The 19,882-nt window shown below is 49.6% G+C and overlaps 9 protein-coding genes across 10 annotated transcripts; 4 read left to right on the plus strand and 5 right to left on the minus strand.

Annotated features, from left to right (window-relative positions):
- The first annotated feature begins 75 nt into the window (after positions 1 to 75).
- On the plus strand, positions 76 to 4,791 carry CNC02390 (pre-mRNA splicing factor, putative). Its single transcript, XM_569522.2, has 10 exons — positions 76 to 131; positions 180 to 228; positions 279 to 1,430; positions 1,500 to 1,945; positions 2,011 to 2,113; positions 2,197 to 2,489; positions 2,563 to 3,072; positions 3,160 to 3,495; positions 3,551 to 3,737; positions 3,803 to 4,791. Exons 1-10 carry the CDS (start codon positions 93 to 95, stop codon positions 3,913 to 3,915), a joined length of 3,228 nt encoding a protein of 1,075 aa, XP_569522.1. The 5' UTR covers positions 76 to 92; the 3' UTR covers positions 3,916 to 4,791.
- Positions 4,069 to 4,827, minus strand: CNC02400 (expressed protein). Its single transcript, XM_569524.2, has 3 exons — positions 4,436 to 4,827; positions 4,287 to 4,371; positions 4,069 to 4,227 (listed from the first exon to the last, which is right to left on the minus strand). Exons 1-3 carry the CDS (start codon positions 4,506 to 4,508, stop codon positions 4,176 to 4,178), a joined length of 210 nt encoding a protein of 69 aa, XP_569524.1. The 5' UTR covers positions 4,509 to 4,827; the 3' UTR covers positions 4,069 to 4,175.
- A 699-nt stretch (positions 4,828 to 5,526) lies between these two features.
- Positions 5,527 to 6,075, minus strand: CNC02405 (hypothetical protein). Its single transcript, XM_024658937.1, has 4 exons — positions 5,975 to 6,075; positions 5,874 to 5,918; positions 5,624 to 5,796; positions 5,527 to 5,570 (listed from the first exon to the last, which is right to left on the minus strand). Exons 1-3 carry the CDS (start codon positions 6,032 to 6,034, stop codon positions 5,683 to 5,685), a joined length of 219 nt encoding a protein of 72 aa, XP_024514275.1. The 5' UTR covers positions 6,035 to 6,075; the 3' UTR covers positions 5,527 to 5,570; positions 5,624 to 5,682.
- A 203-nt stretch (positions 6,076 to 6,278) lies between these two features.
- On the plus strand, positions 6,279 to 7,688 carry CNC02410 (C-4 methyl sterol oxidase, putative). Its single transcript, XM_569526.2, has 5 exons — positions 6,279 to 6,513; positions 6,568 to 6,645; positions 6,696 to 6,986; positions 7,041 to 7,340; positions 7,410 to 7,688. The coding sequence occupies exons 1-5, from the start codon at positions 6,298 to 6,300 to the stop codon at positions 7,554 to 7,556; spliced, it is 1,032 nt and encodes a 343-aa protein (XP_569526.1). The 5' UTR covers positions 6,279 to 6,297; the 3' UTR covers positions 7,557 to 7,688.
- Positions 7,689 to 7,923: 235 nt separating this feature from the next.
- On the minus strand, positions 7,924 to 11,127 carry CNC02420 (hypothetical protein). Its single transcript, XM_024656729.1, has 2 exons — positions 9,883 to 11,127; positions 7,924 to 9,827 (listed from the first exon to the last, which is right to left on the minus strand). Exons 1-2 carry the CDS (start codon positions 11,113 to 11,115, stop codon positions 8,202 to 8,204), a joined length of 2,859 nt encoding a protein of 952 aa, XP_024512390.1. The 5' UTR covers positions 11,116 to 11,127; the 3' UTR covers positions 7,924 to 8,201.
- Positions 11,128 to 11,327: 200 nt separating this feature from the next.
- CNC02430 (hypothetical protein) lies at positions 11,328 to 14,253 on the plus strand. 2 transcript variants are annotated; one of them, XM_024656730.1, is made up of 8 exons: positions 11,328 to 11,543; positions 11,595 to 11,989; positions 12,053 to 12,086; positions 12,144 to 12,269; positions 12,326 to 12,502; positions 12,565 to 13,886; positions 13,993 to 14,079; positions 14,134 to 14,253. In XM_024656730.1, the coding sequence occupies exons 1-8, from the start codon at positions 11,340 to 11,342 to the stop codon at positions 14,165 to 14,167; spliced, it is 2,379 nt and encodes a 792-aa protein (XP_024512392.1). In that variant the 5' UTR covers positions 11,328 to 11,339; the 3' UTR covers positions 14,168 to 14,253. The 2 variants fall into 2 exon arrangements, with proteins under 2 accessions (XP_024512392.1, XP_569530.1); XM_569530.2 differs by having other exon boundaries at positions 12,326 to 12,481.
- On the minus strand, positions 14,210 to 16,200 carry CNC02440 (cytokinesis-related protein, putative). Its single transcript, XM_569532.2, has 10 exons — positions 16,113 to 16,200; positions 16,036 to 16,048; positions 15,930 to 15,981; positions 15,767 to 15,848; positions 15,448 to 15,714; positions 15,277 to 15,394; positions 15,032 to 15,227; positions 14,723 to 14,982; positions 14,607 to 14,675; positions 14,210 to 14,556 (listed from the first exon to the last, which is right to left on the minus strand). The coding sequence occupies exons 1-10, from the start codon at positions 16,136 to 16,138 to the stop codon at positions 14,497 to 14,499; spliced, it is 1,143 nt and encodes a 380-aa protein (XP_569532.1). The 5' UTR covers positions 16,139 to 16,200; the 3' UTR covers positions 14,210 to 14,496.
- Positions 16,201 to 16,457: 257 nt separating this feature from the next.
- On the plus strand, positions 16,458 to 17,826 carry CNC02445 (hypothetical protein). Its single transcript, XM_024658938.1, has 5 exons — positions 16,458 to 16,553; positions 16,598 to 16,706; positions 16,764 to 17,066; positions 17,117 to 17,652; positions 17,712 to 17,826. Exons 1-4 carry the CDS (start codon positions 16,531 to 16,533, stop codon positions 17,627 to 17,629), a joined length of 948 nt encoding a protein of 315 aa, XP_024514276.1. The 5' UTR covers positions 16,458 to 16,530; the 3' UTR covers positions 17,630 to 17,652; positions 17,712 to 17,826.
- CNC02450 (water channel, putative) lies at positions 17,726 to 19,504 on the minus strand. The gene is made up of 9 exons (XM_569534.1): positions 19,348 to 19,504; positions 19,218 to 19,287; positions 19,088 to 19,153; positions 18,861 to 19,035; positions 18,696 to 18,808; positions 18,546 to 18,630; positions 18,403 to 18,499; positions 18,012 to 18,337; positions 17,726 to 17,953 (listed from the first exon to the last, which is right to left on the minus strand). The coding sequence occupies exons 1-9, from the start codon at positions 19,427 to 19,429 to the stop codon at positions 17,852 to 17,854; spliced, it is 1,116 nt and encodes a 371-aa protein (XP_569534.1). The 5' UTR covers positions 19,430 to 19,504; the 3' UTR covers positions 17,726 to 17,851.
- Positions 19,505 to 19,882: the final 378 nt, after the last annotated feature.

The raw sequence follows: 19,882 nt of genomic DNA on the forward strand, positions 1-19,882 counted from the left end.
CCTCCCGCCGCCGCACGACGCCGCAGCTACTACTACTACTGTTATTATAGGAGAGCTCCATTATTGTGCTTACGACTGCTATACCATACATAATGGACCTCAAAAACTTTATCAGCGATAATGTTGTCAGAGTAAGCACCATGATCCCACCGTCCTTCCCTTCCTAACCCCGCTCGCAGATACTCGGATCGTCCGACAGTGCCACCGTCGACTATGTGCAATCCCTAGGTATGTCCTGCGCTGCGTGCTACTCGCGACCCGGCTAATATCTTTCATAGCAATATCTTCAAAGACGCCAGGCGATTTGTACAACTCGCTATTATCGACTGGAATGGCGAGCACTCCCGAGACTCAAGCGTTCGCTGCCCAAGTCCACTCTCTCGTTCCCCGCAAAAACAAGACTAAAGCACCCAAAGCAGACAAGGCTGCGTCAGGCCAACGATTCACGCTGTTAATGGATGAGGATGCAGAAAGTAGCGGTAGCCGGAAAGAGAAGAAGAAGAAGAAGGAAAAGGAAAAGGAGAAGGAAGGGTCAAGAGAGAGAGATGTGGTCGGCGTGAAAAAGGCAAGGCACTCGCGAAAGAGAGATACGGAGGGCAACTGGGATTCCGACGAGGAGGATAAGGAAATAAAGCGCCTGAGGACACGTTCACCGCTTCCCGATGGAGACGACCAAGCTGAATTACCCCTTGAGCCGGAAGAGACGGAAGAAGAGCGATTAGAACGAGAACGATTGGAAGATCTGCGTCAGAGGGACGAATTTGCGGAACGGATGAAGGAAAAGGACCGTGATCGTACGAAACGGATTGTTGAGGATCGGACCTCCAAAGCGCTAGGCGGCGTCGATGCGTCAAGACGTGCAAATCTCATGGATGACCCTGCAGCGAGGGAGGCTGCGATCGCCGACCTGCGTAACCGCTCTCGACAAGAGTATCTCTCAAAGCGAGAGTTGCAGCAACTCGATTTACTCAAGATGGAGGTGGAAGATGAGAAAATCTTGTTCAGAAACCAAAAACTGTCCAGAAAAGAGGAACGCGAGTTGGAGAGAAAGAAGGAACTTATCAAACTCATGGAAGAGCGGAAGAAGATTGATGATGGAACCAATGGCTACATGCTTCCCGATGATTACATTACAGAGCAAGGACGTCTGGATCAAAAGAAAAAGAAGGATGCCCTGTATAAACGATACGAAGAATCCAAGCCCGTTGAAGGTCAATTCGTCACAGATGTCGATCAGTGGGAGGCCGCTCAGCAAGAAAGGACGGACCTCACAACCGGCGCGTTGGACAAGGAGATTCTGGTGGAGGACTATGACTATGTCTTTGACGAGTCGCAGGAAATCAAGTTTTTGAAAGAGGGTAAGATGGACGGAACCCTGACTGCAGAAGCACAAGCGTTACTGGACCAGGTGGATAAGCTAGAGAAAAATGGTAAGTGTTTGATTTTGAACGTATCAACGACTTGACAAGTATCTAATTTATTTTTTATTTTTTGGGTAGCTCAATCTATCCAAGAAACCCGAAATTCCCTTCCAATCTACGAGTTCCGAGACGAACTTCTCGAAGCTATCGCCGAACACCAAGTCCTCGTCGTAGTCGCTGAAACCGGATCAGGCAAGACCACCCAGCTCCCTCAATATCTCTACGAGGCTGGTTATTGTAAGAATGGCATGAAGGTTGGGTGTACTCAACCCCGTCGAGTAGCCGCTATGAGTGTCGCAGCGCGTGTGGCTGAGGAGATGGGTGTGAGATTAGGGCAAGAAGTCGGCTATTCTATCCGATTCGAGGATATGACAAGCGACAAGACGGCTCTCAAGTACATGACAGATGGTATGCTGCTCCGAGAGTTCTTAACAGACCCCGAGCTGTCAACGTACTCGGCGTTGGTCATCGATGAGGCGCACGAAAGAACATTGAGTACAGATATCTTATTCGGCCTAGTCAAGGTGAGCTGGAATGGACTACATAAAAAACGATAAAGGAAGTGAGTATCGCTAACGAGTAACAACAGGATATCGCTCGATTTCGTCCCGACTTGAGATTACTCATCTCCAGTGCTACCCTCAACGCTCAAAAATTTGCCGACTTTTTCGATCAAGCTCCTATTTTTGACGGTACATCCCCTTTTTCTTTTTTCTCCCCTATTCTTCTATCGATGGGGGTCTTGCAGTATAATTTACTAACCTTTATTTGGTAGTGCCCGGGCGTCGTTTCCCCGTTGATATGTTTTACACGCAGCAACCGGAAGCGAACTATATGCACGCCGCTGTCACCACTATCCTACAGATCCATACAACCCAGCCCAAAGGTGATATTCTTTTATTCCTCACAGGTCAAGACGAAATTGAGGCAGCGGAGGAAAGTTTAAAGGAGACAATGTACGCTTTGGGGGACAAGGTGCCAGAGTTGATCATCGCGCCCATCTATGCAAACTTGCCCAGCGAAATGCAAAGCAAGATCTTTGAACCGACCCCTGAAGGTGCCCGAAAAGTGAGCTTTTCTTCCATCCGTTTTTCTGTTTTTCTATTTAGCCCTATAACTGACACACTTTTTTTTTTGGTAGGTTGTGTTGGCCACAAACATTGCTGAAACATCGATTACCATCGATGGTGTGGTATATGTCATTGATCCAGGGTTCGTCAAGCAAAACAACTACAACCCAAAGACCGGCATGTCTTCTCTTGTCGTCGAGCCCATCTCGCGCGCGTCTGCACAACAGCGTGCCGGCCGTGCCGGCAGAGTCGGTCCAGGGAAAGCTTTCCGTCTGTACACAAAGTGGGCGTTCAAGAATGAGCTTTTACAGGATACCATTCCAGAAATCCAACGTACCAACCTCTCCATGGTCGTTCTTATGCTCAAATCCCTTGGCATTAACGATGTTCTCAACTTTGACTTTTTGGATAAGCCGCCAGCAGATACCATCATCAGGTCTTTTGAACTGTTGTACGCATTGGGAGCGTTGAATCACAAGGGAGAATTGACTAGACTGGGAAGAAGGATGGCAGAATTCCCAGTGGACCCCATGTTGTCAAAGGCGATCATCAACAGTGAGAATTACAAGTGTACACATGAAGTGAGCCCGTTATCGTGTCCCCGATTTTCAACTCCATTGGGGAAAAACCAAAAAAAAATTGCTAACGCGCTTCTTGATGTGCCACAGGTTCTCACGATCATTTCAATGCTCCAAGAATCCGGCTCACTGCTTTATCGTCCCAAAGATAAGCGTGTGCATGCTGATAAAGCTCATAAAAACTTTATCAAGTCGGGCGGCGATCATTTTACACTCCTCAACATCTTTGAGCAGTGGGCAGAAAGCAATTATTCTCAGCAGTTTTGCTACGAGAACTTTGTCCAGTTCAAGAGTCTTTGCAGAGTGAGAGATATTAGAGATCAGCTGGCGCAACTTTGTGATAGAGTGGAGGTGGTCATTGAGAGTACGCCGAATGATGTTGTGCCCGTTCAAAAGGCCATTACAGCCGGCTACTTTTACAATACGGTGGGTGGCAATTTCACTGTTTCAATCTTTCGTGGTTCATTAACGGCTCGTACAGGCACGTATCGATAGAGGCGGTGGTTATCGAACAACCAAGAATAACCATTCGGTCTACCTGCATCCTTCATCTTGCCTCATTGGCATGCAGCCGCCACCGAGGTTTATTTTGTATTACGAATTGGTTCTCACATCCAAAGAGTATATGAGACAGTGTATGCCGATAGAAGGTAGCTGGTTGTCTGAACGTAAGTTTACTCGTTCCTTTTGTCATTCCAAAACCTTCAACTGCTGAACCTGCCTATTTCATTAGTCGCTCCTCATTACTTCAACAAGTCGGAGATCGATCAGCTTATGGGAAGCGCAAGTAAGGTGAAAATGCCAAAGCGGATAGAACCACCGAAAGTTGGACCAGTGAATTCATGATTCGCTTTGAATCGTCATGATCACTTGTGAGCTAGACAGCATGGAGCTCGATGCACATGGTTGTCGCTTCTTGAAGAGTAGTGGCGTACTTTTCATCTTACACAGTGCAAAAGAAGAGAAGCATAACCGACTGAGGTACCAATAATCTGTTTTTAAGGATTCAATTGTATTCATACTTCTTGGCGCTACAATACAACTCCACCCCAGACGTCTAAAAGCATCGTTCCATGGTTGATACGTTCTTCTGTACCGGCCAATGTTTACTGCTTGTCTTTAATAGGCACATCCTTGCCGGTTGCCTTCTTAAAGACACTGCGAGTATATATTGTCAGCACTTGTGCCACGACGGTTGTAGTAGTATACGGACTCACTTTCGAATACCGTCAGAGATCTTCTCAGTTGTAGAATGAGACTGGCCGTGGCCGGCCTTATTGAGAGCGGTGTCGACGCCCTTGTCTATCGCAACAGACCTGATTAGCTTAATGGTAATTTGGACGGGAAGAGATGGGATGCTGCTTACCAAGATAGTCTTGCTGACCGGTACTTCCGGCAATTCCAGTTCCGCCAGGTTGTCCTTGAGTTTGCTCGGCCATCTTGAACTAAAATGCGATATACGGTTTGTTCTAGGTGATTGACAGGAAATAAATTGTGAGAGAAAGGTTGTTGAAACCAATTCATGGGGAGTTTGGGTATTTTTATACTCTGTCCAGGTCCTTTCCCGGGCTTGTGGATGATGCTAGTACGACTTGTCGGGCATCGCTGGTGAACGAGCTGCTGCCTTGAGAAGGGCGGATGGCGAACATGGAAGTGATGTGAACCCGCCCGTTTAGTGCCTGATAGCACCGGACCTTTACGGTAAAGTGACGTCATAAACACTAATTACAAGCACGCTTGTTAATTACACGTTGCATATATGGAACAGGCAGGCAGACAGCAAGCGGATGATGGACGACAGACGGTTTGATCCCGTCTGAGTTTCACACTCTGGACCCCAGAACGAGTAGTAACCAGGTAGTAACGAATACCTGAGAAGGACGGCGACTGATAGCCAAAACAGGTAGTTTAGCGTGGGCAAATCAGTTCAGACGGCAAATTAAGCCGCGCAAACGGATTTTCGTTAGTACTGGTAGTAAGAGGGTTAAAATGGATTGGATAATGAGACAATATGAGGCCGATGATGCGTGATTCTACATGGCTGGATGGAAGTGTGGCAAGAATGTAATAATAATGAGAGCATTGGCATGGGGGAAGAAGAGTGAAAGGGGCGGTAGAAAGTAGAGGCAGCTACGTATTGATTTGAGAAAAGTCAGTAGTCAATGTGCAGTCAACTCACGGACTGACTACAGTACTTCAATGAATGCCGTAAAAAGAAGTGAAGGCTTTTTACCTTCCAACATGATGGTTGCAATACGATTGCTATAGCCATGACCTAAACATCTGCAGAAGAGGTCAACGCATTTTGTTGACGCTTCTATTGGCTTGAACGGGGAGCAAGCGGCTCGTGCACCATCATCTGCTTGGGCTAAGAAACGCATCTGAACTATCGAATCGTTTACCTGCCCAGTGGTCAGTGACTACCTCTATAACTTTCCTTCCATCTTTGAGTGCATATGATGTTCGTTTCATAACAGTGTGCAAACGACGCGACCCCTGCGCTGGCCGCTGATCGGTCAAAAGTCCATGCTCAGTAATGTAAATCTATCCTTACAACATGGTAAATACACTTAATGCCCATCACCTCATGTCTATAACGCTCTGCGAATTGCATTAAACAGGCTTGGGAAGCTTGTTGACTGTCTCGAGATTATATAGCACATTACGCGAATAGTTGGAGAAGAGTTGAGACGTGATGTGAATGGCTCCAGCAGAGTCAAGGTATTCCTTGCGAGTCGCGTCAGCTTAACGTGTCATACGACAAACTTTTGACCATGGCGCCAAGGCAGGGCCAGTAAACATACTTTGAGGCAGTGATTTAATTCGATAATCGCTTCGTTTGACTTGTCCTAGACGAAGCAGTCAGCGGAAGTATGGATGCATCTTCCGAATGGTGCCAACGTACGACATTTTTTATAATTCGCTCTAGCAGTACAGCCTGCTCTGCTTCGTGTGGGTTTTCCATTGCTTTCGTATAAATTCGGAAGAGGAATGGCGTTTGTTGTTGTTTATAGGAGCTCGTTAAGGGGTGCGGAACGAAATGCGGAGATATTTTGAGAGTCCGAGGATCGTACCACTGTTGTTTTTGCTGGAATTTGCCGCGTCGTCGCCTGGCGTCGTTCCACTTTTTTTTTTTTGTGTCCGATTCACCCCGACGTCCTTTATAAATCGCCCATCTTCCCGCACCCTCTCCCCCCCCCCCCATCCGCCCCTCGCACTCCACCCAACATGGCCGCTGCAGCCGCCTTTGACCTGCTCGACAAGTACATCCCCGGCGCCTCAGATTCTCTGACCATTGTCAATGCCACCACCGCGCAAAACACCCTCTATCCAGGTGTCGACTTTGCCGCCCTCAACTGGCTCGAGAGATTATGGGCATCCTACTACGTCTGGGTCGGCAACCCCATCATTGCCACCGGCTTGATGAGCTTTTTGCTCCACGAAGTGCGTTGGCGAAATCGCACTGACCGTTGGCGAATACACACTGACCGCCTGTAGATTGTCTATTTTGGACGGTGTATCCCTTGGCTCATCATCGATGCTATGCCCTACTTCCAAAAGTGGAAGCTTCAGCCTGTACGTCGGATTCACATTACAAGCTGTGGCCGTTGCTCATCATCATGCAGAACAAGCACGTCTCTCGCGCGCAAATCCTCAAATGCACCAAGGTCGTTCTTCTCACTCACTTCACCTGTGAAGCTCCCCTTATCCTCGCCTTCCACCCTATCTGTTGCTTGTTCGGAATGAAGACTTACGAAATACCTTTTTCATCTATCGGTCTTATGGCTGCGCAAATCGCCTTTTTCTTCGTCTTTGAAGACACTTTCCATTACTGGGCTCACAGGGCTTTGCACTATGGTCCTTTGTACAAGCACATTCACAAGCTCCACCACGAGTTCTCTGCTCCTATTGGTATCGTGAGTTACTCGCATCTTTTTCATCTCTTGAGTCCTCCGCTTAATATCGTATAGGCCGCCGAATATGCCCATCCTCTTGAAGTTTTGATCCTCGCGCAAGGAACGATCTCTGGACCATTCTTGTACGCTGTATTCAGGAATGACCTTCACATCCTCACCGTCTACGTTTGGATCACTCTTCGTCTCTGGCAAGCAGTCGACGCTCATTCTGGCTACGACTTCCCTTGGTCTCTCCGACACTTCCTCCCCTTCTGGGCCGGTGCCGACCACCACGATTTCCACCATGCCACTTTCACTTCATGCTTCTCTACCAGTTTCAGGTGGTGGGATTACTACTTTGGCACTGATGTCAAGGTAAGTAATACCGTCTTTTTTTTTCGACTTGGCGGATAAACGAATGGCATGCTAATGTTGTCTGCGCAGTACCACGCTTACAAGGCTCGTGTTGCTGCTGCCGGTGTCAAGGAACGTGCAGCTGTTGAAAAGCGCGAGATGGAAAAGCTCGAAAAGGAGGGTATCATTGAGGAGCGCGCTGCAGCGTCGCACAGCAAGCGGGGGAAGAAGGAGTAGAGTGGAGACGCATTTTTTCTATAGATCGTAGATGTAAGCATGCTGTTGTGGCACTCATGGACGATATATCTACGTATATTTTGATACATACTTGCGATGGTGCGAGATGGAATCTGTCTCACTCTTTTCCTTGAAAGTGAATTTGTGTGGGTGTAATGAAGCGCATGGGGTGGGGTTGGTGAGCTGGCTATCATGTCATGGGTTTACCTACTAAAACATTGGCACGCTTTCGATTATATTTTATCTATGCTTAAAATTTAACATTCATGATACGCTGTAGTATCAAAAATGCAGAAAAGGCCCGTGTGTCAAACAAGGAAACTGCTGATCACGATATTATAATAGTATCACGAGCACGGCTCTCTCAGCAATGAAGGTCATAATGGTAGCTGCATCATTATCCAGCATCATTGGTACCCTTGGTGATATATAGTAATTATTTGGGTAGTATGCCATCATGGCCGGCAATCATGACCATCCTCACAAAGTCTGGAATTTTTGCACAGAGGTTGGTTAGATAATATAAACATATATACCAGTAAACAATATAAAATGCTATGTATGAAGGATCATGATGGAAGTTTGGCCCACGGCGTGACCCTATTCGAAAGTACTGGCCTTGGAGTACGCTACAACTATATAGATTTACTCTTCAAACGCGAATGCCCCGGCACCTGCCATCCCTTCCTCACGCCCCATCATTCCCATCCCTCTGACTACTTCCATTTTCCTCGAATGCCACCCAACGTTACTTCCGACTCTTCCTGAAGCTTCACTCAGCTTATTGAGCCAGGCCCTGCGCGGGTGCGCTTTGGGCAAATGACGGACAAACTCCCATTGCGCTTCCGTATCACCTTCGTCCATCGCCCCGCTCTCTGATGCAGGGGACAATGGTGATGGTGACAGAGGAGGTTGGACTCGGCGCCAGCCAGCAGACTGATCGACGTACCAGCCTCGACTTCCCTTTGACTTTACAACTTTCCATTCGCCATTACCGTCTGGCGCAATACTTCTCCTGACCGGCCCAATCAACTCGATGACTCTTAACCTCGTCGGGCCAGGGTTCAAGTTGGCCGGCGTACCGCTCCCGGGGGAGAGGTAAAGGCTCGACAGGGAGAAAGGAATAGTTGTCAGAGGGTTGATGAGACGAGAGTGCAGCTCGAGAGTGATTTGCAATGGCGAGCGGGATGGGTCAAGGGAAGACGTTGTGGCAGTACCGACAAGAGTGAGGATCTCAACATTGAACGCCACGCTGAGCAAAAAATCGGCAATGGGGGTCAAACCCAGAGTGGGGATGTGAGAAAGACCGAGTGAGATCAAGCTAGCTTGCGGCGGGAAGACGTCGGCGGCGAGGTGGGCGGGCGTGAACTTGGCGGAGGAAAGATCGAGATACCTCAATCGACCGGAACGCATGCAAGGCGCCTCGGTAATGAGCCGCATCAACGCATCGGACTCAATAGCCTTTCCCTGAGTAGGATTTACATACAAATTGAGATCGACGAGATCCCTGACGGCGGGCGAGCGGCAGAGAAAGTCAACGACAGCATAAGAGTTGAGTCTTGGGCAGCGCGCCAAGCTGAGGGATGTGAGGCGGAATGCGCGTGGGCAATAGTCGGTGAGATAGTTGAGAAGTTCGTCGGGCACACGCGTGTTTGACAGGTCCAGGTGGGTCAAGCAAGGGAAGGACCATACAAGGGACGCGATGATTTGAGAATCGAGCGAAGTACACATACGGAGACACAAGCGGCGCATAGCTCGGAATCTGGGAGGACGCCTATGTGACTGTCTGTCCCTAGAGACTGAATGGCTATGGGTGTCACTATCGTCCTCTGTCGCATCAGGTGAATGGGCCCTTTTCCCTCTACCACGCCATCTGCCTCTACCTCGCTCTTCTTCCTCATCCTCCGTCTCATCGTCTGGTGCCAGCCAAGTATTGTAAAACTTTTGCATGGCCTCTGTAAATGCTTGGCTGACGCACCCAGTGAGGTCAAGTGCCTCGAGGGGGGTAAACATGGCTCGGCGGTTCCACTTTTGGTCCTCAGTCTCGTCCTCGTAGGGGACGTACTCGGGACGAGGAGGATCAAGTTGATCATGAGCGGTGGATGTGACCGAGGGAGGTTGACCGATGGACAGGGAGCGAGTACGGGTAAGGGACGGTGAACGGTAGCGCGGACGCCGGGATCCCCTGAAGAAAATTTCTTCAATGACTGGGTAGGATAACGATGAATCGACGTATTCGGTCATACACAAAGACACAAGGTTGGGAGCATTCTACAAAGGTTATGTTAGGGCTTATCTCATGGCGAACGACGATGAGGGGGCTTACCTTTATGACACCCTCAAGTCTTCCAGCGGTGACAAAACGTCCCCGAACTGCCTCTTCCTGACTCCTTCTGCTCCCGATAGTTCTGAAATTGGTAAAGTTGAGATGCCTAATGTACGGTCCCGGAGGAGGCAAAAGGTCGGCGTTCGCAGTTTCCCTTTCTGCTGGCAACAATCGAGGAGTGATGACACCTGCCTTGTACCTGGCGGGCGGCCCCGTAAGAGGCATCACTTCGTCCTCGTCTTCGTCCTCCTCTTCGTCACGTGGGCCATCATGCCATGTCCGTGAACGGGAGAGGCTTGTACGGCGGTGCATAAAGGCGCCGCGAACCGAGCCGCTAGGACCGTTTGATCGATGAGAGCTGGCTGATCGGCTACGCTCCAATACAGCCTGAATGCCTTCAGTGTCGAAACCGACGCTGCGCCGTGGGGAACGTGAACGTCCTCGAAGCTTTGTGCGTGCGACAGCAGACGGGGAGACACCATTCGAAGGTCCCGGACCGGTCGACGGGCCAGGAGGACCAGGCGGCGCAGAGGGACCAGGCGGCGCAGGTGGCCCGGGGCTGGGGCTCTGCTCGGCACGAGGCTGCGGGTTGGTGAGGATGGGTGGCAAGGCGGGGCTGGTGCGTGCGCGAGGTGACGTGTTACGTGACGTGGGGGGGGTTAGAAGCTGGTGTATGTGCGTGGGTTGTGGGGGGCTTGTAGACATCTGGGGATAAGCGCTGCTGCCGGAAGCCACATGACCAGGGCCTGAAGCGATGGGGAAAGGAAGGGCGGAGGAAGAAGAGGACGTGTAAGCGTGTGTGGCCTGTGGTATGGTGCCTGGCTGCCTCGGAGGCTCCTGGGGGGGCACGGGTGTGGCCCGTCCGCTGCCAGTCCCATCCGAGGCGGGTGCGGAGCCAGCGATGGGGGTGAGACTCTCGACGTCCTGTTCGATGACCTCCTCTGTGAGGGCGTTGACGATGGCGAGCCATCCCCTGCCTGTCTTGACGTCGACGTCCTCCCAGAGCCATGGCCGCGCCGCCTCGAGGAGCCGGGAGGAGGCGCGGGTGATGGCAGAGATTGCCTGGAGATCAGTCTGGAGTGGCGCGGGGGCTGGGTCGAGGTTGCGGATAACGTCGGGGGCCGGGGTTGTGGCTGTGGTCTGGGCAGCAGGGTGTGGCCATGGGTAGTAGGGCGGCGGGATGAGGGCTGCGACGTTTGAGAGGACGTCGAGGGGCAGAGGGGGGTGCTCCATGCTATGTGCGAGGAAGTCTGTTGTTGTTCTCTTCCCGCCGCCCGCAAAATATGTTGTAAATACCCACATGCCGCCACTGGCCGGCGACCTCCGCCTTAAGCGACCTCCACTCTCGGCTCGGCGATGCCCGGGTCGCGGGGGGCTTGGCGGCAACGAGGCGCGAACCTGTTTCGGCTTCGTTGTTCTGTTCCCTGCTATACACACTACATACACCAACGCCCGCCATGCCTCTCCTCGCCCAGCTCGGAAACAGGGCCTCGCTCCTCCTCCACCGCCTCGTCTATGCATTCCCCGCCGCCCCTCCGCCTTCCCACTCCCCCACCCCGGCCTCCGACGCCAGCCCCAACTTCGACCCGGCCCCCGCGCCCGAGCCCACACCTGCGCTCAGCTTCGTAGGCAGCGGATACGGCGTCACTCTTATCCTCATGGTGCGTGCCCTGCCTCTGCGGACCATGCCGCCTCTGCTGATCTTATCATAGGGCATACTTCTCAACCGCATACACCATACCGTCCGCCGCCCCCGCCAGCCGCCGCCTGACGACCATCCACGCCCCATAAATCCCTCCTACTTCTATCGGCTTCGAGCCAGCGTCTCGGACTTTTTCACTTCTCCAGACGCTGCCCGCTACATCCGACTGCCTGGAATCGTCTGCCTGCTCCGGGCTTGGATATTGTTCACCGTCCTTCTCATCCAGGTCATCGGACTCTGGCCCGAATTCCAGCACGATCGCACTACAGCGATGTGGAGAAGGGCCACCAGTCGCCTTGGAAATTGGGCTGGCGAGATGGAGATGAACGATATCTGCTGGCAGGTATTTGTGAGTGTGTGCGTCGGGCTGCTCTGCAGTGGAATCGCCAACGGCTTAGATACAATGTACGTTTTCACCATCCGTTCGACCACGCAGCCGTGACTGATATGTGTCAACTCAACTTGCAGCCGAAGGCGCGATGTTGCAGCCAGTTTCAATCTCGTAAGCTCTTTTCTTCTTTGAACACGGCGTCTCATTACTCTTGCTGACACCGCGAAGACGGGCTATTCGTTCATGATGCACCTGTACTCGTCCCCTCTCACACACCAACACACAGAACGGGCCGTGGCGCATGGAAGGCCAGACGCCCATGCGTTATTCCAACTATGGCTTAGCCTGACTGAAGTAGGTCCATAAAGAATATCAAGGAAACTTGCATAGCTGAAAAATCCGTGCCACAGTTAACTTGGTTACAAATCCTCGAACTCTCCCTGACCCTACGAGACAATGTCCTCCTGCCTACTTCTGTATGCGGCATCGTCGGCGTAGTGCACTTTGCCTATGTCCTTTTCAGTTCGCCTCTGAGATTCCCGAGTTTCACATTCCTCACTCATATGGTGAGTCCTACTTGGTATTTCGTGCGTGATATAAAAGACTATAAAGTGGCGTTCTAGACATCATACTCATGCTCTATCACTAGCTTGCGCTCTTCCTCTCTGTGGTAATTTTATCTACCGTCATCCTAAGAGCCATCACCTTTATCTTTTCATATGGCTATATCCCCTCTCTCACTTCCTTGCTCCCTCATGAGGGCGTTATCCCTGATCGTCGAGACGACTTTGGCGTTACCCTCCTCAAGATTGGTACGGCGTGTATCGAAGCCACCTCCTTGTCTGGACTGAGAAACGAGCTCGCCAACATTGACAAGCCAGAAGCACCTTGGGTCGAAATAACTTCTGACGGCAGCGAATTCCACCATGGCCTCCTGCAGCACAGCCCTACGCCCGGCTTTTGCACCGAAATCAGTAATATCAAAGTATCTGAAGCCGAGGATTCCGAGCGCCTCAATCCGCAGTGGCGAGAAGTCCGCGCATTTGCGCGTGCTCTGTTCACCGCCATCCTATCGGCTCTGATCCGGTTCATCATGTCTACCCGAGTCGGTCGAAGCATGTTTAGATTGGGTGCAAAAATCTGGCGAGCGAGATGGTGGTATGGTCCTCGAAGCTGGAAGTTTTGGCGGCGCGACGCATGGAGGGAACCGCCAGAGAACATTCGTGCACGTGAGAGAGCGAGACTGAGAGCGAGAGCGTCCGCCATCATTGAACAAATATCCGGGTCAGGAGAGTCTAGTCATCAATTGGCCCATACCGCCAATCTGCACAGGACTGGATACACAAGAGGAACGAGCACTAGCGTCAGCCTACGAGACCATGGTGGTTCCACCGCAACTATTCAAAGAAATCGACAACCTAGGCGAGAAATGTGGACATATGCGGACTATCTCCTGAAGGATGTGGATGGAGAAATAGAAGATGATGAAGAATGGATCCAAGAGATGTCTGATGATTCAGATTCCGAGCAGATGAGTATAGCCGATGCCAATGAAGAAGAAGAAGAAGAAGAGGACCTCTTTGACGAGGGTATGGACGTAGAGGAGGAGGAAATGAAGCAGAGGGGAATGCTGTATGGGGATCTCGTCTCACAGACGACTGAAAGCGACGGCAGACAGTCGAGTGACGATTTTCAACCAGTCTTACTTGCACACCTTACATCACGCACAGCTGCTCCTCTTACCCGACAACGTTACACATCGCTCATGACACTCTATTCATCCGACTCTTTGCACACTCCAGCACTACCATCCCTAGTTTCAATGCATAATGAGAATGTTTTGGGCCTTCGGGACGTTATGCATGAAAGACGACAAGCTATGAAAGGCTATGAAGAAGAAGACGAGGAAACAAAGCGCACTTGTGTCGTTTGTATGGTCAGTATGAGAGATACCATTCTCTGGCCTTGCAGGTAAGCCTCCTTTCCCACCTTCCATCCCTCCTCGCGAACGTCTTCTTCTTCTTTTTTTTTTTTTCTTTTCTTCCGCTGGTGTATCATGGAATGACCCCTTCTCCAGATGTTTGGCCGTGTGCAACGACTGTAGGGAAAGTTTGGCTGCAAGACTCCCAGCGCAGAATCACATGTGCCCGTGTTGTCGCAAAAAGTACGTATGAAGGAGCTCCCTTGATCCGGCCATGGCTGATGACGCATTTTTTAGGGTCGAAGGTTACAGTCGTATTTATATCCCATAATATGTCCACTACTATCAATGTCCCCCTTCTTCGAATGATCTGGTCACTTTGTCTTGTAAATCCAGCTAGACATGTATACATCTTGCCCTTTACAGATTCTATCGTTGGGACATTCTAGCTGATAGCGAGATACGGATTTCATTGTTGCTTTTTCGAAGGGGAATAACGAAAATAAAAACAGTTCATCAGTGCGCATTGGGCATCCAGCTCGGCGGTTCAGGGTTAAGAGAAAGGGGCATAAAAATCATAAACATAGACAAGACATGCTGAAGTTTCAAAGTCTCTGCAATAAACACAACTTCCACACACGACCTTCTCCCAGCGTTGGCTCAACGTCGACCTACAGTCCCCCCTTGACGATGGTAGGCAGCCACCTGGTCCAGTTCAGCCTGAACATGTCAGCCATTTTTCCGCAGAGAGAGGGCGAAATTACACCTACCTCAAGAGCTTTGATAGCGCTGTGGGCTTGCTCGAGATCCTTGTTCAAACGATCTCTCTCGGCAATAAGCTACGTTCGCGTGAGCACGGTTGCCATAGTCCGTAAATCACTCTTACATGTTGCTCCCATTGTCTGAATCTGGCCTCCTCCAACTTGACCTGTTCAGTAAACCTCTTCCTCAATGTTTCCTCTTCCTCGCGGTACTTTGGGTTATCCAACTTTTTAACCTTTGGTTCGCCAAATTTGCGAGTTTCCATTTGTGCGAGGCGGTAGGCTTCATAGTGCTTTTCTTCCGTGGAGGTAATCAAGTCAAGCATATATGTGCGGATAAGAAGGGATCGGAGCTTTTTAAAGTCGCAGTGGTCTTCATTCTCAACTGTAGATTGGTCAGCCAAACGTCTGATGACAATGCAGATCAGATCTACCTTCGGCTACACCCCACAAATACTCTCTACCCTTGACCACCCGTCCGTCAGGCGTAGTGACATCCTGAGTACTACCAATGATTGAGAAAGGCATAACAGCTTGCATTGCTCGCGCATGCTCAGCCGCAGCTTCGTCGTCGAGGTCTACAGGCGGAGTGTAGACGGAGATATTTTGTGCAATGACCGTTTCACGGACCTGAAAAGATGAGCGAAAATATAAGCAGAGATGGGAAAACTTGAGTTACAATGGTTTTGAAGTTGTGGAGATCTTCAGGAGTCATAGTATCTGCCTTGGCGATGACTGGGATCAGGTTTACTCGTGTACCAAGCTTCTTCATGATCTCCACATCAAGTGGTTTCAACCTGCCATCTTATGAGACCCAAAAGAAACTGATATTTGATGATAAACCACTTACGTGGTACCAGTCGGTTTGATGAAATACAGACACGCATGGATCCGCAAGTCCTGCTTCTCTTTTCTGAAAGGCTGTTGCTCCTGGCGCATATAAGATTCGTGCTGGTCGTCAATAAAGTCAACAATAGGGCCCCATGAGTCGCGATTATTGACATAGTCGCCAAATCCGGGAGTGTCAATGACTGTTAATTTAATATTGAAACCGCGTTCCTCAAGGTCAGCCTTTAAAATTTCAACCTCTGTGGTTTTATCCAGCTGTTTTGCGAACCTAGCAGTAGTGTTTTCAACATCACTTCAACTTTACTTCAAATGAAACCCACCGTTGGCGATAATTCCTCGGCGAGCAGATTTCAGTCGCAAAGAGGGTGTTTATAAGCGTCGTTTTTCCCAAGCCAGATTGCCCTAAAGAAAAGTCAGCTTTTGCCTCACTGTACTGGAAGAGTGTGCACGGTCCTGTTCGCAACTGAATGGAAGTGCACTCACCAACAACCATGATAGTGAAATGTGCGCCTCTCTGGCTTGTGATCTTATGCCTCTGTGGTAATTGTTAGCAGGTTGGGTTGAAGTTTCTCTGGCCGAATCGTCTCACTTGATTTGGCAGACTGCGAAGTTGTCAGTAATGAAGCGAAGCGTTGATGGGCGTAGATTGAGCAGAGATTGACGTACTTTGCGATACCGATACCATCTGACATGATGAAAATGATTAGAGTCGTTTGCACAAATGCAAAGGGTGGAAGGTGAAGGAGGGGAGAGCAGGAAGCAAAGGAGAAAGATAAAGAGAGCACTGCGAAGGACAGTGTAGTGTCCAACGGTCAACAGCACCGCGCACGCCCCTCGCGTCGTCCTACGCGACTCTGTAAACTCATCTAGGCACGCGTAAATGCTTTTAGGCGGTAAGGCGCGGGACCTCACTTCTCTCATGCCTAATTCATCACCCCCTGCCTCCACCCCCGCTACTCCGTTTACTCAAGCCAATTCACCGACTATTCGTTCTTCATCCAGAGTCATCTATTTTAGTAACGCTGCTTCTGTGACATACACTTAAACTTACCACCATCTGTGTCCATTGGAATATTTTTTACCTATGCCTCGCCTGCAAATCCTACAGTAAGTTCAATCTCAAGCCCAGATTCTGTCTCTGACACATCTAGACACAAATCATACCACCCCTATCTCGAGAAGAACAAGGAACGAGTAAGGCAAGACGAAGCGCGTGCACAGGAAGAGGAAATAGCCAAAGAACAAAAAAGGGTCGATAATGTAGGTACAGTCACTTAGAAATCAACTACAAGTGAATATAGCTCACAAACTTAACAGGAAGCCGAACACCGACTCACTCTGCTTCGCCGTCGAGCCAATTCACCGTCAGTCCATGATCAACAGGAAGAAGATCTCCCATCAACATCTTCCAGTTACGCGGTCGATTCAACCCCGGATCTGTTGGAAAAACACCGCCAAAAGAAGATAAAGGAGGAGAAAAGGGAAAGGAAGAAACGGGAACGCTTGGATTTTGATTTCCCTAGCCAGAGTGATCGGAGGAGAGAAAAATCAGATGTCATCGACCATGCGGACTTACAAGAAGGTGGCCATTTCAATTTTTTTGCACAATTTGAAAAAGGAGTACGTTCTATGGTCGGGTATGTATCAACCACAGCTTACGCAGGTCACAGGAATCGAGCCGTAAACCAGAACTCACTTTGGCTGAGGTAGCTAAAAAGAAAAAGGAGCAGGAGAAAGACCCGTTTACAGTCTATTTATCCCGTCCAGAGCGGGAGACAAATCCTTGGTATACGGATCGGGACATGAAGCGATACGAAGAAAAGGAGGTTGGAGAGGAAGCTGAAGCGAGGAGAGACAGAGAACGGAGGAAGGATGCGCGAGCGAAAAGTCGCAATGACCCTCTGACCAACATAGATGCCCTCTTTGCCTCCCATTCTTCGGCGTCGCGTAAAGGAACATCCATTTCAAAGTCTGCATCTCTCAGCTCTGCAAGAAACTCAAGAAAGGGCGATGTAAATCAGTCAGAACGTCAACGAGCTTTGGCGATGATGGCAAAGAGCAAGCAGAGAGTAGAGAATTGGACGGATACACCAAGCACTGCGTACAGTGGTTCGCATAACTGGGCGGATGATTGGGAGCGCGCGAAAGATCAGGCTGGAAGACGGTTTTTTGATCCCAAATGATCCGATTCGGAAAACGTGTAATAGTATGTTATTCTTTGAGGCCCTTCATTAAAATGAAGTACTGATGTTCAAAACGGGATAGCGATGTTCACATTGCCTGTATTAGACAACATTATAGTGTATCTGCATGTACTGGTTTATGACATTTATAATGGCTAAAAGACAAAAAAAAGGCAATGAATGATCTTTCTTCCGTGGTGATAACTACCGATTCGCTCCCCCTTATACAGCAGGTGATTTCTGCGTACCCTCGGACGTGCGCACCTGCATCAATTGTGTCAATAGCATTTCGATTCTGTCCAATCTTGCGTTCGCCATCGTCGTCTTCTCATGATCAGCGCTCGTGCACCAAATTCACAGTAAACGAAAACATATAACTCACATCTTCAACAGGACTCTGAATCTCCGCATCACCCGATCCACGCCTGTTTACTCTTGTTGGGTTATCGGTATTGGCTTGGGAATCTTTGCCAGATCGTAAACCCTTTTCTGGGTCGTCTTCATGGGAATAAGTTCCAGTGCTTGCTCTTTTCGCGAATGGGTGTGACAACGTCGATAGATACCCTCGAGCGGGTAAGCGCCAAAACGGAGGGACGTGGGGCGCTTCTCCGGGTCCGGGGACAGATTCATATTCAAGATACTTGAGCAAAGAGTAAAAGCATGTCGCAAGAACAGACCCGAGGGCGGGACCGACCCAGTAGATCCAATCTAACCATCCGCCAGTTGATCAGCGTTTACAGTCTGCTGTACAAGCATGGAGCCACAAAACATACGATATCCAGGGAAGTTATGAGTTACCACAGCTGGTCCTAAGCTTCGGACAGGATTCAAAGCTCCACCACTGTATGGCACTCCAACCATCTCCGCAATCTATCGATCTGTCAGTTCGCCATGGAGCTGATCAGTCTCAACGCACGAAAAGCGCCATCCCAATAGCAAGCGGAGACAGGAATGTTGCCTCATTCTTCTCGGCAGCCGTAAAGAAAACCGTCAACATTAGCCTGTCAGGTACTCATCATTAGCTGACGAAAATTTTCCAACACGCAAATAGGCGAAATCCACTCACAGCGCGGTAAGGATGGCTTCAATGAACAGTCCCTGGGCAATAGAAGCTCCTCCACCTAGTGTTGTTCCAGCATTTAGCTCTCCCGGAAGTAGGACGTTGATGATTGCCGCTCCCTACAATAAACCGTAAGTTGTGCCCACTATTCAAAATCTGCTAATAACCTACAGTTATACCACCCAAAACCTGGGCCACTGTTAACAAGGCGCCTTTCATAGGTGGCAAGCACCCGGCAAGCACCATCCCCAACGACACGGCTGGGTTGAATAAGCCTCCGGAAACCCGAAAGAAAATCCAAACATTAACCGTCAGAGAGAGCCCAATGGACAAGGAAATGTAAAAGCTATTGTCTCATTGTTAGAGACGATAAGGTTGAGGGGACTAAGTCTATTTACAGGCTGGAAGTGTTTAGCGGCTGCGACAAGTCGCCCGTCACGGACTTCTCTGGCAGTAGTGCAACGCTGTACAGTAGTTGTTAACGCAAGGTAGAGTAAAGTAATTGTCAGAACACAGAAGATGACTAACTGGGTACCTCCAAGACAACATAGCATGAAAAGAGTGGTTCCGACGTATTCTCCTGCCATGGCCACGAAATCTGAGCCCGTATCAGCCTGCTGTTACCAGCCATTAATCCGGGCCAATGCAGAGCACTGACTATTCTTTATTATCGTTCGCGCGTGACCATAGACAGGACTGGAGGGGCGTAGCTCTTGGGTGGTCACAACTAAGTCAGGCATCTTTGACGTTCTTTAGTCCTCGATAGTGACCACTTTGTGATAATGTCTATCCACTTTACTAGTGATACCAACGACTGATAGTATAGCTATATCTGAAAATGGTTTCGGGAACACATTATATTTAAAGTGAGGTCACTTTAATAAATTCCAAACGGAGATCACATCCTCGAAGATCCCACCATATTACATGGTCCTTGTAAATAATGTTAGTCACCACTGCTGGTTACAGCCGGCCTCTACGTATGAAGACAAGGTAGTACGAGCTAGACAGCCAAGCCAAAGCTAGACATGCTAATATAAAGAAGAAGATGGAGATTGAATTAGGCAAGCTAAAGAAAAATTACGGGCCTTAATTTGGGCATGCTAATAAAGGAGATGGAGCTCAGTTTAGTTTCGTCGGACATTTTACGTAGAGTGGGTAATTAAGGAGACGTGACGGAGGAGTGCGAAGCA

This window comes from Cryptococcus neoformans, assembly GCF_000091045.1.
Source record: "Cryptococcus neoformans var. neoformans JEC21 chromosome 3 sequence".
NCBI classification, from domain to species: Eukaryota; Fungi; Basidiomycota; class Tremellomycetes; order Tremellales; family Cryptococcaceae; genus Cryptococcus; species Cryptococcus deneoformans.

What these genes read in the sequence shown, in the direction of transcription:
- CNC02445 (XM_024658938.1), top strand. Translation starts at nt 16,531, where the DNA reads ATGCCTCGCCTGCAAATCCTACA. An exon ending in CCTCGCCTGCAAATCCTACA is followed by an intron (nt 16,554 to 16,597) that starts GTAAGTTCAATC and finishes TGACACATCTAG; the next exon opens with ACACAAATCATACCACCCCT. An exon ending in TTGCACAATTTGAAAAAGGA is followed by an intron (nt 17,067 to 17,116) that starts GTACGTTCTATG and finishes CGCAGGTCACAG; the next exon opens with GAATCGAGCCGTAAACCAGA.
- CNC02450 (XM_569534.1), bottom strand. Translation starts at nt 19,429, where the DNA reads ATGCCTGACTTAGTTGTGACCACCCAAGAGCTACGCCCCTCCAGTCCT. An exon ending in GAAGCCATCCTTACCGCGCT is followed by an intron (nt 18,631 to 18,695) that starts GTGAGTGGATTT and finishes AGTACCTGACAG; the next exon opens with GCTAATGTTGACGGTTTTCT. An exon ending in TCATAACTTCCCTGGATATC is followed by an intron (nt 18,338 to 18,402) that starts GTATGTTTTGTG and finishes GCGGATGGTTAG; the next exon opens with ATTGGATCTACTGGGTCGGT.
- CNC02430 (XM_024656730.1), top strand. Translation starts at nt 11,340, where the DNA reads ATGCCTCTCCTCGCCCAGCTCGGAAACAGGGCCTCGCTCCTCCTCCAC. An exon ending in TGAGTCCTACTTGGTATTTC is followed by an intron (nt 12,503 to 12,564) that starts GTGCGTGATATA and finishes CTCTATCACTAG; the next exon opens with CTTGCGCTCTTCCTCTCTGT. An exon ending in ACCATTCTCTGGCCTTGCAG is followed by an intron (nt 13,887 to 13,992) that starts GTAAGCCTCCTT and finishes CCCCTTCTCCAG; the next exon opens with ATGTTTGGCCGTGTGCAACG.
- CNC02440 (XM_569532.2), bottom strand. Translation starts at nt 16,138, where the DNA reads ATGTCAGATGGTATCGGTATCGCAAA. An exon ending in TCCACAACTTCAAAACCATT is followed by an intron (nt 15,228 to 15,276) that starts GTAACTCAAGTT and finishes TCATCTTTTCAG; the next exon opens with GTCCGTGAAACGGTCATTGC. An exon ending in GCGCTATCAAAGCTCTTGAG is followed by an intron (nt 14,557 to 14,606) that starts GTAGGTGTAATT and finishes TGACATGTTCAG; the next exon opens with GCTGAACTGGACCAGGTGGC.
- CNC02405 (XM_024658937.1), bottom strand. Translation starts at nt 6,034, where the DNA reads ATGGAAAACCCACACGAAGCAGAGCAGGCTGTACTGCTAGAGCGAATT. An exon ending in AGCGAATTATAAAAAATGTC is followed by an intron (nt 5,919 to 5,974) that starts GTACGTTGGCAC and finishes TGCTTCGTCTAG; the next exon opens with GACAAGTCAAACGAAGCGAT. An exon ending in AATTAAATCACTGCCTCAAA is followed by an intron (nt 5,797 to 5,873) that starts GTATGTTTACTG and finishes GCGACTCGCAAG; the next exon opens with GAATACCTTGACTCTGCTGG.
- CNC02410 (XM_569526.2), top strand. Translation starts at nt 6,298, where the DNA reads ATGGCCGCTGCAGCCGCCTTTGACCTGCTCGACAAGTACATCCCCGGC. An exon ending in TGAGCTTTTTGCTCCACGAA is followed by an intron (nt 6,514 to 6,567) that starts GTGCGTTGGCGA and finishes GACCGCCTGTAG; the next exon opens with ATTGTCTATTTTGGACGGTG. An exon ending in AAAAGTGGAAGCTTCAGCCT is followed by an intron (nt 6,646 to 6,695) that starts GTACGTCGGATT and finishes ATCATCATGCAG; the next exon opens with AACAAGCACGTCTCTCGCGC.
- CNC02390 (XM_569522.2), top strand. Translation starts at nt 93, where the DNA reads ATGGACCTCAAAAACTTTATCAGCGATAATGTTGTCAGA. An exon ending in GGATAAGCTAGAGAAAAATG is followed by an intron (nt 1,431 to 1,499) that starts GTAAGTGTTTGA and finishes TTTTTTGGGTAG; the next exon opens with CTCAATCTATCCAAGAAACC. An exon ending in TCAAGCTCCTATTTTTGACG is followed by an intron (nt 2,114 to 2,196) that starts GTACATCCCCTT and finishes TTTATTTGGTAG; the next exon opens with TGCCCGGGCGTCGTTTCCCC.
- CNC02400 (XM_569524.2), bottom strand. Translation starts at nt 4,508, where the DNA reads ATGGCCGAGCAAACTCAAGGACAACCTGGCGGAACTGGAATTGCCGGA. An exon ending in CGGTCAGCAAGACTATCTTG is followed by an intron (nt 4,372 to 4,435) that starts GTAAGCAGCATC and finishes CTGTTGCGATAG; the next exon opens with ACAAGGGCGTCGACACCGCT. An exon ending in ATCTCTGACGGTATTCGAAA is followed by an intron (nt 4,228 to 4,286) that starts GTGAGTCCGTAT and finishes ATATACTCGCAG; the next exon opens with TGTCTTTAAGAAGGCAACCG.
- CNC02420 (XM_024656729.1), bottom strand. Translation starts at nt 11,115, where the DNA reads ATGGAGCACCCCCCTCTGCCCCTCGACGTCCTCTCAAACGTCGCAGCC. An exon ending in GACTTGAGGGTGTCATAAAG is followed by an intron (nt 9,828 to 9,882) that starts GTAAGCCCCCTC and finishes TAACCTTTGTAG; the next exon opens with AATGCTCCCAACCTTGTGTC.